Source organism: Halyomorpha halys, unplaced genomic scaffold, assembly GCF_000696795.3.
Source record: "Halyomorpha halys isolate HHAL.00 unplaced genomic scaffold, Hhal_1.1 Scaffold396.1, whole genome shotgun sequence".
In the NCBI taxonomy this organism is placed as follows: Eukaryota; Metazoa; Arthropoda; class Insecta; order Hemiptera; family Pentatomidae; genus Halyomorpha; species Halyomorpha halys.
In genome coordinates, this window is record NW_027111420.1 from 961,895 (window position 1) to 982,488 (window position 20,594).

At 28.6% G+C, this 20,594-nt stretch overlaps 1 protein-coding gene across 1 annotated transcript in view; it reads left to right on the forward strand.

The window, feature by feature from the left end:
- Window positions 1-19,243, forward strand: part of LOC106682213 (transmembrane protein 205) — a 47,511-nt gene extending 28,268 nt beyond the window's left edge. The window contains exons 2-4 of the mRNA XM_014422947.2: window positions 16,394-16,584; window positions 16,833-16,996; window positions 17,662-19,243. Coding sequence (XP_014278433.1) covers window positions 16,394-16,584; window positions 16,833-16,996; window positions 17,662-17,952 — 646 coding nt within the window. The 3' untranslated portion in view covers window positions 17,953-19,243. The remainder of the gene's footprint in view (window positions 1-16,393; window positions 16,585-16,832; window positions 16,997-17,661) is intronic.
- Window positions 19,244-20,594: the final 1,351 nt, after the last annotated feature.

Below are 20,594 nucleotides of genomic sequence, written 5' to 3' on the forward strand. Positions count from 1 at the left end.
ATAACTTCATGTTGCTGAAGTGCACGTCAATTAATCCTGAAGTATCCTGGTAAATGAAGAATTCGTAGGCGTTCCAATCACTCCTATGAGTCATTCAAAATCGTAATATAAATTAAAAACAAAAATAAAAAAATTCTATTTATAGGATTATATTATTATATTGAGTATAGATATTACTTTTTTTCTCCGAAATTTTTTATTTTTTTTTTTTAGAATTATTAATGTTTTATTTTCGAATGAAATTTTAATATCAGTTTCGAAAATTCATGATGGTATATTATTCTTGAATGCGGACGTGACAGGAACCATGAAACCATAGAATGGAATCGTAAATTAAGCCATGTTTATTGCAAGATCAACGAATATCTGTGATACGTCACTGTTTATGGCTGATTTCGTTAAATCCTATCAGCTTTATGTAAACATCTTTAATACACTTAATAGAATAGCGAATTTTAAAAAATAACAATGAATAACGCTATGTCAAATACAGCTGTTTTGATATCAATTTACAAAGAATAATTTGAACGTTTACATTCTGAATTAAGGACGTTTAACTGGATTCATACGATTACAAGGAGAAAAAAAAATCTATTTTTAGGAATTTCGAAGTATTACACATTTTGTTTTTTTTTAATTCTAATCCATTCGCTCAATTATTTTTATTTCTCTCCAACGTTTCAGTCCTGAGGTTTATCAGATTATCAAGGAGACCTTAAAGTGATTAAGATAAAAGTATAATTGTTTGTCAGTAGATTACCATTATTTTAGAAATTTATCAAAGTTAAAATTAAACTACACAATGAAAGTTTGTGGTATTAATTGATAGACATAATTGGTTTTTAAAGATGAATTGACTTGGGCATAGTAGCCTGTAATATAACACTTAATTAAACCCCAATACATCAATGTTAAGGTATGATAGCGAAAATATGTTGTTTTTTTTGATAGATGAAATGTAAGTAAAATAGAAAAAAAACTATTTTGAGTTCACTTTGATAATGGTCTAAGAGCTGAAATGAAAGCAGTTGGGAGAATGGATTCAATAAAGTTTTTGTTGAAATCTAAATTAATTTTTTTAGGGTCTATTGTTATAAGCTTGAGAAAATAGTAGATAATAACTAAACTTTCTTATCTATCCCTCATATTTTAAATTTAAAACATGCTTACTAGATTTAGAAAAGATCAACTTTGAGGTCAATGATTAAGATATGAGTGATATAAAATAAACTAGTTATATATCTATAAGTTAAAATATTTGAAAAATTAATTGATCACGAATCATAAATCTTTAAACCTATAATTTATAGATCATTGTGTATGAAAACCTTTGAGAAAGATATATATAACATAACGTGCCTATAGATATAATAATGAGATAGATAGTACTGGTGTCACTGACCACGGCCAGTTTAGATCTTCAATCACATTCCACACCTATTTATGGCAGGAGGTATGTCCGAGTTAGCTAGAGTGGAAACTGCAAGCCTTTTCATATTGTTCTATCCTTGACCTCTTTGCCAACTATGGTTTCATTAAACAGCAAACAAAATTTGACAGGCCTTAGATTGCAATAGAACTCAATCCCTTTTCCAAAACCAATCGCAATCCGTTACTCTTGACGTAATTGTTATGAATACTTTATCAATGGATTACGTCGTTTGTTTGGTATGTACTCTTCGTTGCATAAATGAATTATGAAATATTTATCAGGTCCATTTTCCGCCTTGGACATCTGAATATCTTGAGCCGTTAGATAGGAAAGGTGACTTTCCGTCATCATTATCTGATTATGAATGTCGTTGTTCCTATTACTGCTTGATGGTCGAAAATGGGAAAATAAATAATGATAATCGAATGATGGTAATGATAAGTTTCTCGGAATGATAGATGGACAACCATAATGAAAAGAGAAATAAAGCTCACGGAACAAATAGAATTTCTGGCTAATGTCGTAAAGGAGCACCTGCTATGTTTTTAATAGTATTATTAAAACTAATTAAGAATAACTTTTGTTTGGGGAAATTGCGAAATTATAAGTTTTGGGAAGAAAATAGTTTACTCCCTGGACAAATAGGCTGCATTGCTGACCCAAACAGGTATCGTACTATTTATACTATAATTATTGCAGTATACACGATATACAGTGCTTCTCCAGATAGTCAGAACTTACAAAATGTGCAGAGATGAATGGTGTAATTGATGAAAGACGAGCCGGGCTTATTATTATTAAAAAGGATGTCAAGCCCTGGAGTACATCCAGCTGCCAATGGCGTAGAGAAGAGGTTGTACTGACCAGGCTGAGAATAGGTCACACGGTGTAGCGTTTATTTCAAAAGAAACGCTTCCGAACTGCCAGTATTGCTACAACAATTTGACAATTAGCCATATTTTCCAACAATGCCCATATTTCACACCACACCTCCAATAGCTTAGAATTAAACCCTCTGAGACTATGATAAAACAATAGAATTATTTTTTCAGTTTTTTTTTGTTTTGTTTTTTTTTAATATTTATTTATTGCTATTTACAACTGTTCATTATAATACATTTAGTAAATCTGTTCTAAGTTAAATTGGAGTGTTACAGGCGTGTAGAGAAACTACCCATTGGTAGCACTCTAATGACATTTTACATTAGCAGGTCTCGTGGTTATCTTCTTTTCAGGCGCCTCGGAGGATTGTCAGGAATGGAAGAGGATGCAAGATTAGAAAATAAGGGGTTTGAGTTTTTAAAATCAAAACATTTAATGACAAAAATATAACATTGAACGGGAAAAGAAAAAATAAATTAAAATAATAATAATTAAAAAAAAAATAAAATTAAACAAATATAGGCAAAATTAAATAAGATATAAATGGCTCTGATGACCAATGAAGTTTAGCCCCACTAGATAAAAACAAACTAACAAATGAGCCGGGTTTAGGGGAACGCTGGGTATTATTTCTTGTATAAAAACTTAAGATAAGCACTTGGCACGTGATGAAAACCGTTTTGAATTGATTCAGACGGTGTTTTAAGACTATAGGTGAACTGTTTAATTGAAATTGTAAACATTGCTTGAAGAACATAACATGAGTGAATATATATCTGCAGTAAGAAATATAATTAATATTTTAAATGTAGGAATAATTTATTTTTGTTTATGAAATGTGCTTCATATACAAAAATAACAAATACTGCCCAAGTTCACTACACCGCATACATATTCAAATCTAATCAGACAATTTTTTTTTTAATCTTACAATATATAGGTATAACAAGTACCCCATATATAATAATAGTATATGACTTTTTTTCTTTTTTGTTTCATTGCTTTGGTTCTTTTATCTTTTTATTATTTTTTTTCTTCTTTCTATACTTTATTAATTTTTTTTTTTGATAATCTATTTCTCTTTCTTTTTTTTTCCATATTTTCTCTTGCAACCCAATATGACTTTCCTCTTTTTTTTTCTTTACTATTCCCCTCTAAAACACACTTAAAATACAAAATACAACTAATATTCATTTTAAATAAATAGAATATAAACTCGTAATATATATGTCATATAATTGATAAAATTAGTGGATAGGTAGATATATAAATATACATAAAAAAAAAAATTACAAATAGATATAAAAAAGTTACAAATATAAAAATAATGAAAAACAGTAAGATTAGATATTTATATCTTAGAAAATCTCACTGGCAGACGGTATTAACTCATGGAAGTATTGTGTATTTGTTTAATATAATATAATCTAGCATGTGTAAATAAAGGCTGTTCAATTCAGTTCAGGAATAATGTTGATAATGATTCTATAATGTTGATATGGTTAATCGAATGGCCGATGAACAGTTATCAGGAATCACGCCGCCCTCCCCCCCACAATATTTAGCTACTTCACAATAACCGCGATATCTTACATGAGAGTACATCGTCTGAGGAGCAGCTCTCCACTGCATGGGTTTATGGTTGATTTTTTTCACGTGAACCTTTAGACTATCGGTGATAAGAAGAGTGATTTGAATCAAACTTATCCAAAATAATGTTGTTAATGTCATTGTACCTAAACTTTCGATGGTATTTTCAGGATAACATGTTCCATAAAGCTACTCTCACAGATTCTTTTTCTGAATCCCCATTGATGTTTGATAAACATTTTGAATTACTAATTAATTTTGAAAAATAATATTTCTGTTAATAAATACGTATTGGACTGTGAAAGTAAAAAAAAAAAAACACTGATAACAATGCTTGAAGGTAATAGGCCAGACAGCAGCCATTATGATGATTTGCTGTCTCTTTCACAACTCTATCTTCTCATTTCCTCTTTCCTCTAGTTAATGCCCTAGACCTTGCATCATCAATTTTTGAAACCGAGTTTCAATCATTTTCGCAATACAATTCATTTTTTTGGATAATTACATTGAAATTGAAGTAAACAAGTATTCATGAGTTGTTATTAAGATAGTATCTTGTAGCTAATGGTATTCTCCTAAGAACCATTTCACCATTGAACATTGAAAATGTAGTAATATTCTCTTTAATAATTTAGTATAAGAGTATACAATTATCACTACAAAGTTTTAATTTTATTATTATAATTTTTTTTAAGCAGTAATATATTGTTTTTATTTCTTTATTACCAGATCAGCCTGGTTGGCCTTCACTATAAATCATTATAAAATTTTGTTAGCCTTTTTAACAAAAATTGATAATGGGGGAGTATAGTCTCGTGAGATGCTAATAGACTCTGGCTATTAATAATGATATATCATTGTCGTGTTGATATATCATATGTCATGATATATCATGACAACGGAACAATTATAAATTATAAAAAATTAAAATAATAATAGTTATGTAATTAAAGAATAAAAAAGAAAATAACAAACATAAATGAGATTTATAGAATTAATAAAAATAAATAATTGACTTATGCAGCAATGTTGAAAGAAAATTTCCTTCCTCTCATAATTGACCTTATTTATACCTTAAAGATATACTATATATCATTGTATACATCACTTCTCAGAATAATTAGAAATTTAAATTAAAGTTGAAAATTCTCTTAAGGAATAATTATTAAGTTTCATTTCTGATAAATATTTTTCGATTTATTTGAGAAAACCACTTTTGTATATTAATGTTTACTACTCATGAGGATTTCTCTATTGAGAATATTCGAAAAACCTGAATAGTACTAAATATCCATCTACGACCTGTAAAAACCTAAGTGGTTAGTTTTTACGTTCAACTATGAGATCATCTCTCATCCCCAAACTAGGGTCAGGTAACCTTATAGTTACGAAAGGTTATTATTTTTATTTTTTCTCACCCTCCTTTTAATATTATTTATCAAACTCTTTCTATATAAAATATAAGATATATATATTTACATTTTTTTTTTTTTTAACCTGGAGGTATTGAAAGGATAGAATTTTGACAGAGGTATTATTTTTGGCACTTAGCATCTTTTATATTTTATTTCAGAGTAGAGAGGGACAACTTTTGTTGCTTTTTACGAATGGACCCCTAGACTGCAACCAAAATATACTTACTGCCACACCGGGACTCGAACATGGGCCTGGCATATAGGAGCCAAATTTGCCCACCGTTAGAACTAACTCATTCTAATTTTCTTAGATTTAAATTTTTAAGACACTGTTTTCGTAATACCGTTTGTGGTTTCCTAACGTTAAAAACCGCACGATTGTAAAACGAGACTGAGATCAGTTCTTGAAACAATTCCACTTTCCCTGCAGTATTGCAACCGGTATTGCAACAATGTACTATCGGTTTTAAATTGATAGTGGTTCATTGACAATTTTTTCCACGACTTCCTACAAATATAATCTGAAAAAACATTTTTTTTTTCATTAATATTTACAGTTTAAAAGGAACGATTCAAAATTTATACATGAAAAGGATGAGTGAATTGTAAATAAAAATACATGAATGTTGGTTAACATGTTCATATCATGATGGGTAAATTAATAAACTCAGACAAAATACAGATAAATATTGGTATTAATTATACAATAATATAATGGGTATTATTTTACAGATGGTTCGAAAACAGTAAACAACAGGCATATATTTGAGCTAAGAAAAATTATACCCATACCGACCAGTCTTCGAATGGTTGTAAAAAAATTAACAAATACTTTGTAGATTCTTGGAATATACCCAAAACGGGTGATGCAATTTTCAAGTTTTCAGAACTGTAAAATTACGAAACTATCATCTATTTATATTGACCCTAATTCAGAGCTCGAGTATACTTCAGGTTGAGATTATCGTATTAAATTGCTCACTTCGACTGGAGATTATGGCTTTTCTGGAAATGCATATAATTTAATGGCGCTTGACTTTGAACCTTATTGTGAAACCTTTATAGCTAAATATTCCGATTATTATGCATAGGAAGAATTAAAGCTATCACCTGGATATATACTCAACGTGAGGAATAAATATTTGTTACCTCAAAAGCTCCAGAAAAATTGTAGGTGCCAAATGGTTATCCTAAAAAACATTACTGAGGGTAAAATTGGTGGAACAATCTTGAAAATGTGTTAAAACGTAGCAAAATGGACTTGAGAAGAGAATGGATTAACAAGTCATCCCTGAAGGAAGAGAAAGTACGGCGTGAAGGAAGTTGAAGAGATGAGGTAACGTTTAACGTGTACTCTTCGTTTAGTATTGGAAGCAGAAACAAAGCAAAGTAGATTTAGAATGGCAATAAGCAGTAACTCCTCAATTGTTCAAGAATTCACATTAAAATATTTTTATGATCTAGCTCTAGAATATTACACAAACTAAAATTATATTTTCTTAAAGCTTAATTTTTATTTTACCACTTGTTATATAAATTAAATACACGAATTTAAAATATATAATATATTTATGTATATATAATCTGCTTAATTTAATACGTACATAAATTTTATTTATTCAATGATAGTTAACTAGCTATGTTTTTTCTAATGATTGATAGATATTAGATAAAGAAGTTATTGCACCCCAGTTTTAGATTACTTTAATGAAAGCGATATACAGTTGCTAGTCAAAATTTATGACTCTTCCAATCAGGGGAGTAGGGAATAGGGAAATATGGGGAAAATGGCGTCTGTTTCAAAACGTGAATACAAATTAATTTTTATTCGAAGCCCCATACCTTTACTACCTACAACACCAAAAACATAATTGAACATTATTTAAGATTGAGTCAATTTTCTGAAACATTTTTTATTTTCATTTTAATATCTTTATTGAAATTTACAACTGTATATTATATAATACAATCAGGAAATTTGATCTTAGATAAAATGAAGTGTTACAGGCGTGTAGAGCAACTACCCATTGCTAGCACTCTAATGACATTTTACAATAGCAGGTCTCGTGGCCATCTTCTTTTCATTCTAAAATATGAGCTCTAATAAAGCCGTTTACTTCAATAGTCCCCGAGATATTATTTCAAAAAGCAAAAAAAAAAATTTTTCAATTAACGAAAAATTAATATTTTGAGAATTTCTTTATACGACGTATAGATGTTTATTAGGAATAATAGCTGTTTCCATGATATTTGCCAAAATAAATTCGTAAAATATTGATTTATTTTGTTGTTCGGAAAAAAAAACTGAAAAACTATATCTGAGGAACTATTTGACGTAGAGTTGCCTATTAGTACCCAAATAAAGCTGGTTGTACTGTAGTTGATAGCATTTATATTCCTAGGAGCAGTAGTTTCTATGAAATTCGCCAAAATTAATTCATTAAATATTGATTTTTCGTTATTAGGGAAAAAATGTTACTTTTTGCAAAACTGTATTTTCTCTACTATAAATTATGTGCTATTACGTTTGTTAGTGTTTTTCGAATATGCAGTTCTGAATGAAAGATTAGTGATAAGTTGAGGCTTTTCTTCAATAAAATAAACCTCATGGGGCTTTTGCCCTAAATATTTCAATATTTATCTTTTTAGAGACATTTACTGTTTCCCTGATATAGCCAGGCAAAAACTGAACCTTTACCTAATAGAAAGTAACGCGTGATTTTTTTCTTTACTTCGAGGAACTCAAAAATAGATGTTTTGTAACTTCATGAGCAGCTGCAATTTTTCATTCGCGTTACCTTGGTTAGTAGAGCCATCAATCTTGATTGTTAATTGTCTATAGTTTATAGTATATAGTATATATATAGTATATAGTTTTTATTAAAGTAATCAATAATTGGGCTGAAATGACTTTTTTTCTCTCCTGTTGTGCTCTTAGACTGTACGTCCACAGTCCTAATCATAAGGAAGGAGGGGAAAATAGTATAAGTCAAAATATTCCTGAATTTTGTTGTTTTGTACGTTTTGAAAGTTACACTTCAAACGAAACATCTATTTTTAAAAGGAACATTAGGGGGATTCATGATGTTATGTTAAATGTGAAATGTTCTACTATGTTAAATTTTATTAGTATAGGATTGTGAGAAATCCTGTTTAAAGTCATGTTAAATATTAAATGCATAAGAGCTCCTAGTGGATTTTCTGTACAACTCATTTTATAACCTTTCCTTCCAAAACTTTATGTCATTGTTTACTTCTAAGTTTTAATTAATGTAATTTATTATAACATGCCTAAAGTGAGTGAAAAGTGGAAGTTTTAGGAAAGTTTGGCAACGGGGTGTCTTGTTGCTTTTCTAACTTGTGAGGAAGAGAATCAAGATGAGCTAATTGACAACTGTCATTACATTATTATTACTATCTACCATTGTTTTATTAGTTTTAAAAACATCCAAAACAATCCAAACACAATCTACGAGCAAGTAACCTAACACAACAAACAAAATGGTGACTAGCTCAGCTGGTCTGTTGTGTGACGTCATTCTCATTTAACAGACCTAGTAACAGGCTCTCAACTGTGTTATATGTTACATTATTTTAACATGGTAAAAGAAGGAAATATTTCTCCGTTTAACATGTTAAACTAATGATCATGAATACCCCAATTGTTGTTCAATGGAACTATCCAGAAGGGATGATAAAGATAAACAAAATGTTCTCAAGTATGTAGAACATTTAACCTATTTCGACAATTTTGTGGCTCATGCAACTTTTACCACCCTCCCATGAATTTCAGTCAGTGCTCTAAAATGTTTTACATTGCCAATTGATCTCTTATTTTCAATATCACCCTTGTAATAAATATTTGTTTTATTTTTGTTAATTTAATACTAATGTTTTTGACAGGTAATTAGTATTAATTGCCTTTATCGTTTCTTTACCTTAAAGGCACTTTTCTTGAACTGGCGCAGTATTATATTCCAGCATTTCTCGCAACCACAATAGCAGATGGAATGATTCTGCAGTGGATTACAAAATAAAAAAGTAAGTTACTTTTATACCACAAATGGTATCTCTACGTGTACTAGTATCTTGTACTTAATTGTGTACAGATTTCCGTATAGCTTATACAGTTTTTTATGTTTCCGTAGATGAGTATGATGCAGTATGATAGATCAGTAGTTCGTTAGACACGTAGTACATTGATTTATCTATGTTATAGTAAAATTAGACAATTCGTTTTAGCCTTGTTATTTTGTTGTAGTTGGCATATAAAAGGAATTTCGCCATTGAAAAGATATCATTACACCAGTAATTTATCCATTAATTCCCTTTTATTCTTACTTTTTATTTATCAGGTTATTAATGATCGCTTTACTAGTTATTATCACTGTTCATATTAATGATCGATTTACTAGTTATTATCACTGTTTATATTAATGATCGATTTACTAGTTATTATCACTGTTTATATTAATGATCGTTTTATTAGTTATTATCACTGTTTATATTAATGCTCGCTTTACTAGTTATTATCACTATTTATATTAATGATCGTTTTACTAGTTATTATCACTGTTTATATTAATGATCGTTTTACTAGTTATTATCACTGTTTATATTAATGATCGCTTTACTAGTTATTATCACTGTTTATATAATGATCGTTTTCTAGTTATTATCACTGTTTACATTCATTTTTACAACTTATTCAGTTTCACGTGAATCTAATTCGAAACAACAAATTTTTCCAATTATTTTACAAAGCCCGTTTTCTTTGTTGGATGACTAGCGAAACGTCTCAACTGGCGTTGGTATAGAGAAAAAGCTTCCCTTTTTTCTGCTATCAACTGTCGCCCTACGTCCAGACTGTATATTTTTACTCCTGACATGGTCTCTAAACCCATACCTGGAGGGCTGACAAATTCTTCCCAGACTTTCTAAATAAACGATTCTCTGAGAGGCAGGTACACTTTTGGTCACGTAGGCCTATTCAGGAGTTACGTTGCCTATTTTAAAAGTTAAGCTTGATACATCTTCCGCTCCAAAGAACTCCGTTCGTTGTAGTTAAACCCATAATAAATCATCGTGAGAGTCTAGCTTCTAGTTGCCATGACGTATAGCTTTATATTTTTTTCAACAGACATCATAATGATGGATGATAGTAGATCCATTCATCATAATAGAAACATTTAAACTTCACTTGTGCATTACAAGTGTATCTGTGTAAATAAATAAATATATGTGTGTGTTTTTCTGGAGAACTGTGATGTATCATTAACAGTCTCGAAAAAAATTATAAGTTATATATCTTCTAGAAAAAATGTTAAGTATTAAAAATTCAATAAAATTAGAACAGGAACTACAAAATATATTCGAGCTTGACATTGAAATTTCATTCGTAAACCTGTCCCATAACACTGCCGAAGCTGGTGATGTGATGCCAAGAATTTATAAATCAAGAACGGAAGGAAGAAAATATTTTGTAATAAAAAACAAGAAAAATGTTTGTTATGGAATTTTCGTAAGGATAAATAAATTTGATATTTTCACTTTTCGATAACTAATATTAATAACACGCATTTGTTAGAATTTATACAACAAACATTACATCAATAAAACATTGAATTAAATAATAACCCACATTTCAATTTCAAACTAACAATGCGTATTTGTAAATCAGTTCGCATTCAAATGCATTGGCAGCAATTATGCTTCCGTTTTGATTTTCTCTTACAATGCGTTTGTAACATCAGAATAAATCACTTTTAATTTTAATTAAAGTGTTAAAAAGATCTTTTTAACAGATTTTTAATGATTTTGTACTTTGTTGAAGGACGTTAAGATACATACAACTATTGCAATGTAATGATTATTTTTATTTTTAATACTTGTATGAGAGGCAAGGTTCAATGATGACTTGTAAAAAGTTCAGTTGATAATTAATTTTTAGAAAAACAGCCATCGAAAAGTCCTATTAAACAGTCAAAAAACGCTTTTTTTTTAGTTTTTATCTTATTCAATAACAGTACTAACAAATGCATGAATAAGAAGAACTTCATTCGTTGATTTATTATTTTTCTCCGCCTACTGTGAGTTACTATGTGGCAAAAACGGGGTTTCCGAGCGGTGGTCCGCGGACCATAAAGTGGGCCACGGGTGAGTCCAGGAATATAGTTTAATGAGTATTTATTGTTAGAAGTGTTTTACTGGTTATCTTACTTAATGTTTGGGTGTCAGCATTAAGGTTTTAACAATATTTGAAAATTAGGTTGTTTAAAAGTGACTCAAAATTCACTTAATTTTTAAATATTTTCTGAGGGGCTCCGTGACCCTTTCCCCAAGTCGGTAGATGAAGGTGGCCGCGCATGGTTCAATTATCGGTTTAGTGGTCCATAGATTTTTATAGGTTGGGAACCGCTGTTGTAAGATATTAAATTTATAGTAGTGATTTACTAACGAGTAAATCTCTAAGTTATAAAAACAAGAAATATCTATTTCTATTTCTCCTAAATCCTATAAAAGTTGCCCAGGCATCGTAGTTTTTTTTATACGATTTCGAAGCTTCTGTTGTTAAAGATATTATCATTGCTCAAGGTTTTTTTCCCATACGTACTACTTGAATCTCTCTTCAGACGTCAGTTGAGAACTTGCACGCATTTCTCTCGCTTTCAGACATCTTTATCTGGGCGTGTCAAAAAACTCTTGAGGTCAAGCATATAAGAAATAAAGGTCGCGTTCAGATATACTTGATAGTCATCAGGCTTTTTTATTTTCAAGTTTTTGTTTTAAATATTAAAACATTTTTGGTATTTCGTTAATCTTTATAGGAAATTTTATCAATAAGAATAATCAAAATTAACAATATTTAAAATAATAATACATTAAGTGTTATTAAGTCTCTTGCAGATATTATATAGGAACAGGGTCGAAAGTACTTGTTTAAAAAACAATAGAAGTCGTGATTTTGGACACTTAGATATTTACCTGCGCACACGAGATTTCTATTTAGATCTATTTTGATTCTAAGATAGCAGACAATTATGAAATTTCTTCAATCAAATTCCATTTTATTACATTTGCCGGACCAATATTATTGTATTGGTAATATGAAAGCTCAGCCAGAGATATTTTATTGGTAATAAAGGTTTTTTTGCTGACGTAATGAAATTATATTCTAATGGAAAGTTTTAAAAAAACAGTGAAATCTGTAAACAAGGCCAACGTTATTGAAGGCTAGATGCTATACCATGTAATTTATTGTCATTGAAAATTATTCTAGAGAATCAATACATTTTATTCGATCATTGTATATTTTGGTATTAATATTTTATTCAAATGAATTGATATAGAGATAAAATACATATTTTTAAACAAATACTTGAACACAAAATAAGTATTTATGTATCTAAGGCTTTCTTTCTATTTATGACGAGAAATGAGGTTCCTGCTGAATATACTGGAAAAGCTGAGAAGAGTAGGATTGCTTAACAAATGAATGTATTTGATTAAAGAGGACAAAAATGCGAAATACAACATGAAAGTTAAACCAGAAGATAAAGACAGGTGGAAAATCAATTACCCAAAAAGAAAAATACACAAAAAGAGACGAGTGAAAATCAGACAAGGGATAAGACGCCACGCTGAAAGGCAAAGGAGCCAAGAAGAGAAGGATTATTTATTCCACTTCGACGATAAATAAGATTTTACCAGAATGATTCTATTGTATCCAATAGCAATGATATAAAAGATGGTTATTGGTATTTTATTGAATCCCATACAATGTTTTATTGCTAATAAAGTATTAGGTATATTAATTTTTCACCACAGGCATCTTAATTCTTTGTCCCTCTCAGAAAAACATACAAATGTGGTGTGTTAGCTATGCTTTTCATCTATTATCTCTAACAAACCTTAACTCCTCATTCGTTCGGATTAATGACGTAACTGAGAATTATCTATTAAGGAAAATTTTCCCTCGAGAGCACGTTTTTATGGTATTATAATTTATGGATATTTACAACCTACTTTTTTTTTTTTTAGCTTAAACAGCCTTAAACATTTTTTCAACATGAAATATTTCAGATCATCAGACTATATATAGTTATATTTTAAATTTAATTTATGTTTTTTGTATACTAGATGTTTAATTTTACTCGTTTATTTAACTTTATTTGCTTCTTTAACATACTAATTCCTTTATCATATTATTTAGTATGCATTGTGAATTGTCTGAAATCTTAATGATATTTTACTTTTTGAAAAAAATGTGTATTAATTCAAAATTATAACATCTAATAAAAATTAAAATGTGTATTTTAAAGCGATTACATTATAGGAATAATATTAAACCTGAATTCAGATTATTTTATTCCAATAATGTATAAACTATGGAATACAATTGTTAATTATCTAATTATTAATCTTACTTCTATTTTAAAATCCATTATTTATTGTTATATTTTCTATGGGAATCGACCTTAGTCGCTGCATCACTTAAATATTGAATGAAAATAGAACACAATGGTGTAAGATTTATGGGAAAGCTGGGACGACCTCTCTGACAGATGTAGCCCCATAACGTTAAGTTGATAGGGGCCCTGCTACTGTTTGGAATAAATCATAGCTACAAAAACTTACAGGACAATCACAAAGCCTTCATTGTAAAGAGATCGAAAACAAACCATTCACGAAAGAATATTCACAGTAATAATAATCATAATCAGATGTTATAATGACAAATTTCTTAATTAGTTCTTAATCGTCACGAATTAAAAATCTTATGTAAACATTACTTTCACTTATTACAATGGAAAAGAAAAAAGGGATACATTCGATTCGAATTGGAAAAGGTGAGACCTCTCCCCCCTCCCATATTTCCTGATTACATTAGACTTTGTTATTTTTGTTAAACTGTTGTATTCTTGGCAGAAACAAAATATATACTCGTCATTATTTTCAATATTATTATTTATCCATTATATTTTAGAAATGTACATGCTTTTGGAAACAGTTATAATAGTTTTATAATTCGTTAACTTAATGCTAACTTATTCTTGGTTAGTATTAGTTGTAAATCTGCTGTTATTATTATTAATCTTGAAGATAATACTTGAAATCGAAACATGTGTATACCTATTATTTATTTTTATTTCAAGCTTATTCCTTATGTAATTTGAAATATCAAGGTGACTTATACTTTACAATTATCTTTAAAACTGTCTTTTCATCACGTTCTTATCAGTTCAGGATACTGATCGTGAATTAGCTATTTTTCAGAAATAAATTGATTATATGCTACAAATATATCTATGGAGTCAATTGTAACACGAAATCACTTTTAAAATATAGTATGAATTATAAGATTTCAGTACCTTCTAAAAATATAATGCTATAGTATGGTATTTATAATCTTGACAAATTAGTTTTAAATTTATTAAGGAGAATATTTTTGACTATTAGACATTTCTCATTATAAACTTAAAATTATCTGAATTAGTTTTAAACTCTTTTGCTTTTATTTAAACTTGGAAAGAAGAGACATTTACATTTCATGAAGCACTTTTTCGAATTAAATATCTTTTTAAGTTTGTTAAACGAAATAAAACTTAAACAATTACTGAAAGTTGATTAATAGCTCTTTGAAAAGCTGCTTCCTAGAAAGTAACCCTTTGCGACAACGTGTCCATAGTAACACTTGTGACCTTATTATGATCAACTCTAGATGCTAGAGATTTAATCTAATTAAAATTGATGAAGGAAGTAGACTACATTTATCACTAACTAGAAATGGAGAGGAAGCTGTAATATCTAACTTGGGAGACATTTTTTACTCGATACTCAAATCTAAGTTTGATAGGTTCATTAAGTGGAGAAATTATTTTTTAAAAAGCTGCTTTCATATTTTAGGCAAACTCGATACTTCATGACATTCCTAAACTGCTACACCCCTCTATAACTCTCAAGAGCAGGTAAAAACGTCTTGTCTGAGATAAGAATAAATGGTTTGAAATATGTGTTAGGAAGCACGTAGGTCCTTCCGACCCAACCCCCTTAATTAATGATTATTTTAATATTACATTAGAATTAATGATTATATTAATATTTGACGCTATCATGAAAAATCCATTTATTTTTATGATTAAAAAAATGAAATTGTTTAGCATGTATCTTATGTATTATACAATGAAATATAAGATTTTAACCATTAAATTATAAACATTAATAAACAAATAAATTTTTAGAAGAAGTTAACTTATTAACTAATTTGTTCTGGCTATATTATTTTCATTAATGGATCTTTGTAATGGACAAAAAAATAATATTTAACCTACCCCCTCCCGCTAAACTTTGAGGTTTTATGTTTGAAGATATTTAGAATCCAATAATCAAATAAAATAAAAAATCCACTTTGGAGATTTGGATCATAAGTCACAGATCATACCAGAATGATCCCCACAACTCATCATTACATCTACCATTTCAATTCAAAATGTCCCCGATTAAATGTTTTATAAACTCATATGATGATAAAAAAAAAAATATAACCTTTTTTATTTTTCGAGACCATTTATGAAGATATATAAATAGTATACAGTCCTTTAGAGTCATTAAACCAAAAAAAAAAACAATTAAATAAAAATTTCATATCCATATATATATTAGATACATAACTATTTGTAAAAAATTTTCCAGTGTTTTTTTAAATGTTAAGTAATGATTTTTTTTTATTTGTATAATTACCTACAAAAAGTATATTTCACTTTCAGTATAAAAATTTATCTGAAGACCTACTTATTAAAACTGCACAAATTTACAAAAATTATATATACAAATGGCTAAAAAGCTGGTTATGATTAAAATTATATTTAAACATAAAATTGTAAGTAAATCATACCTGCAACACTTGTATTTTACTTTTAAAAATTGAGAATTAATATTTTGTTTATAATACTTGTAATAAAGAGTAAAAATTGTAGACTAAGCTTAAATTATTAACTTACAGTCAGCTTACCAACTAAGGAATTAATTAATACTTCTAAACAAAGTTATTTAAAATTAACTTTTCTGATTCCAGGCGTGTTCTTGAGTCGAGCCAACCTGTGCATTTGCTAGCAGTCCTCATTATCATCTTAGCTTTCTCAACTCTGCTTCCATCTGACCATCACGGTTTGGAAGAGCAAGGAAAGTCTACGTTTACTTTCTTCGCTTACATTTTGGCTACATCACTTCATGCTGGTGCCCAGTTTTGGATGACATTTATATCAGGTATTTCAAACATATAATTTGAATTTTAAATAAAATCATTGTTTAAAGATATACTGATATAATAAACTCTATCAATTATCCAAGAAAATGTTTTAAAAATAAATTTTACTATCAGTTTGCAACAAAAAAATTTAAACTATGGCTGAGATTATTTTTTTTTTCATGCAGTAATTTTCTATTGGTTAATCTGTTAATTATAATTTATAACTTATCAAAAAACTAAAAATGGTCATTAATTATTGTTTTAGGACTTAGTCTCTACTTTTCCCTTCCGAGGCATGCGTTTGGAGATGTGCAGAAAGTTTTATTTCCACGATATTTTACATTTAACAGCCTCTTAAGTGCTGTTACACTTTTGACATTCACTCATTTGCAGAGCCACATGGACTGGACTCTTCGACATTATATTCAGGTGAGATATATTTTTTTACTTCCCACTTAGAAGTTATTTTATAACTGACAAAGTACTTTAATTTGATGATCACATAGATAAATTTTCAACTTACAAAATGAAAAATAAATAAAGTAGAAGGTAATATATAGAAACAATTAAGAAACTAGAATTTGCCAAATTAATTTAAATAAGATACTATCGTCAAAGGGCTATGAGTTTTAATATTTTCTTATTGAATTAAATCCAACTCTGTAATGTATTTACTTTACAGATATGAATTACAATCATTAAATTTATGTTTTGCAGCAGCTTAATATATCATCAGGACAAATGTAAAGTATCAAATGAGAAAAAAAAATGTATGTACTATTTAATATTGAATCGTTACAGGTAGCATCACTTAACAACTGTAATAATTAAAAATATGAAAATTTTGTTTTTTTCACATTTGATATATTAAATTTAAAAATATGTTTCACAATTTTGATTATAGAAGCATACAGTGTTGATTGGCAAAATAAAAAAATTACAAAATTATCAAGTAATTTTATTACCTCTTATGCTTAAGGTTATCATATGGAGCTTTTAAAATTCATCTTTACTATTATGAATAATTTATAGTTAAAATAATGTAGTTTATATTCTACATATTCGATAACTTAAAAATATATTTATATTCACAGGTTGGAGCATTGTTGTGCTGTTTTCTGAGTGAAGCTCTATCCAGGCTTTACATTGCACCTGAAGTTGTTTCACAGATGAAAAAAGTCAGGAAGATAGAACTAACAGTCGAGGGAGTTGGCCAAGAAGTAGGAAGGCACAAACCTGGTGTTCTTGCCTCATGCCCTGAATATGTTAACACTTACAGTGTATTCAGGAAACTACACATGCAAATGGCAATAGTTAATATCTTTACAATGGCCTGCTCTACAGTCCATCTTCTTTATCTATCTCAATCTATTAAATTTGTTTGAACACATCATTCACACAAGTTAAATTATTTTTTTTACTCTCATTGTGAGGCCTATTCAGTCGAGTAGAACTGAGTTTATGTTGAAGTCTGAAAATTATTATTCTTTCATTATCTTTAAATTAATTTAAGTAGTCTATTTATTATGTAGTCATTGCTTAGTGTCTCAATTGGAAATTCATTAATTAATTTTGTTTTTTCTATCCAATTCTAATAGTTTGTTGAAAGAAAAAAATTTATTTTATTAATATGGGATTTATTATCACGTAGTCTGACTGTAGAATAAAATAAAATTTGAATTGAATCATCTATTGAATTTTAATGTTTCTGATGTACAGCTCACTTATTAATTTTCATAACTGAACTGTATTCAGAAGTTTAGCTTTGAAACATTTCTATTTAGGTTTTATTTTGTTTCTAACAGCCAGTTTAAGATAATTTTTTTTTCTTCTTGCTTGAAAATTGTCTTTAATTTGTTTTGTTATTTAATTTAATCACTTAAAGTCAAATTATTTGTCTTATGTCTTATCAGTATTCCTTTAAAAGTGTGAATGATGTGTGTTAGGATTAAGTAATGAGCAGATTCCATGACTTTATATACTAATTTTTGTTGATACTTAGGAGAATAAGTATAAAATAATGTGAAGAAAACATTCACCTAAAAACATTTTCTGTTGTATTTCTATTCTTCGAGTGTAAAGATTTTATTTCTGTTGATACATTATAAAATTATTAATCATACTGTTTATTTGTAGAAGGAAGCATGATAAATATCTGCTTTTAAAAGTATTATTTATAGCTTACGTGACCATTTATTTTTCACAGGGTGAACTCTATTTTCAGAATGGAAATTTAATTTTTATTTATGAAATTGATTTTATCAAGGGTTTATTCATTTATTTAATTGTACATGTCCATAGACCCTTATAAATTAAAACCATATTTAAAATGAAATGGTTTTCATCAAGCTCTTGTGATGTATCTTCTGTAAACACAATTTTTTTGTTATTATTTTAGCTATGACAACTGTGATTTATATTAAATTAAGGAACTTTTAAGAGAATCTCATAAGTTATACACGCTTAGCTTGTATCTTAGCAAATATCTTGAATAAAGATCATAAAAAACAAAGAAATGTAGTTGCATTCTCAAGATAAAATAGCAACTGAACAAATTTAAAATTATAATTAAATCATTAAATTATATTGTTTTCAAAGTAAATTGTATTCAGTCTATGTATGCATTGAGGCATTGGGAGACTGTATATTAATTATAAATAAATTAATTTAAACTAATTGATATTTTTATCTCCTTATGTTCTTTCATACTGCATTTTCAATGAATATGTGGATAAATTAAAATTATTTTTTTGACTAACCCATCAAATAAATCTGCAAATTTAGTACATAGGTTCTATACAGGAACAATTCAGAATTACCATAAGCATGCTTTAACATGCTTGTGCAACAAGATTTATCATCCATTCTTGTATAAAAAGGTATTATGTATGCTTGAGCATTTTCAGCTAGCTACCTTTGGGTAACTGCCCCACTATACAATGTTGCCTCTAAAAAAGAAATAAAACTAATATTAGTTTTTTTAAATATGTGGTTTTTCTCCTAAAGTATAAGAATTAGTGTTGGAGCTAATTTTTGGAAAAAATATCAGGATCCAATGAAAACTATTGAAACCAATGAGAACAACATTAAAAGCATTTACCGACAAACCTTAAAATTACACAAAGACAGATTATTAAACCAAAAATTAGTTTATGCTATAGAGAATATCGCTCTTCCTAATGCTTTTTAACTAAGTAATAGAAACAGTATTTAGAAATATAACGGTATAAAGAAAGATTATTGCAGCTAATGATAGCTCAAATGTCCAACAAAAACTGTTACTCAACCTCTAGATTAGAAATATATTGAAAAATAGCGTTATTTCAAAAACAAATATAGTGGAACTGAGAGAATATGATTATATTCGGACTAATATTAAGTTGTTATAATTTTGACATCATAGTCATAGACCAGTTATAGGTAAACCATACTAACTTACAAGTTGAAAGTTTGGAACAAATGGACCAAAGGTGCTCAATTTTTAACTCTTCATCTCTCTGAGCTTGTTTGTTTCTGCATTAATCCTAACTCAATTGAAACAAAATTTTTACTTTACCCGACTGTTCCGTTTGCAGGTAAATAATCATGGATGCAATACAAATATCTATCACTATATCATATATATATATATATATCTTAAACAAATTTTTAAATAACTTGATTCAATCTGGAATGTTAGTAAAAATCGGCTTATCATTAATGGGAGAGTTTGAATAACCCTCTTTCTCAATATATTTATTTATGAAACCAATTGTTAAAATTATTTAAGCTATACCCATAAATTTTCAATTGATATAAGTTAGAAGGGACTTACAGCAGGCGCAATAATTAAACATAAATTTCAAATGGACACAGGGCAGGAACTTTTCTTTTCACCCCGTAACTGGTCATTTATGAAATACAGGAGGGTTATCTACAGATAAGCAATCTATTCTAGCCATAATGAAGTGGGAGAGGCCAAGATTTCATTCCATGGGACCACCAGGCCCCTGTTTCATAATGAAAGCTAATAGTATTAGTTAATAGT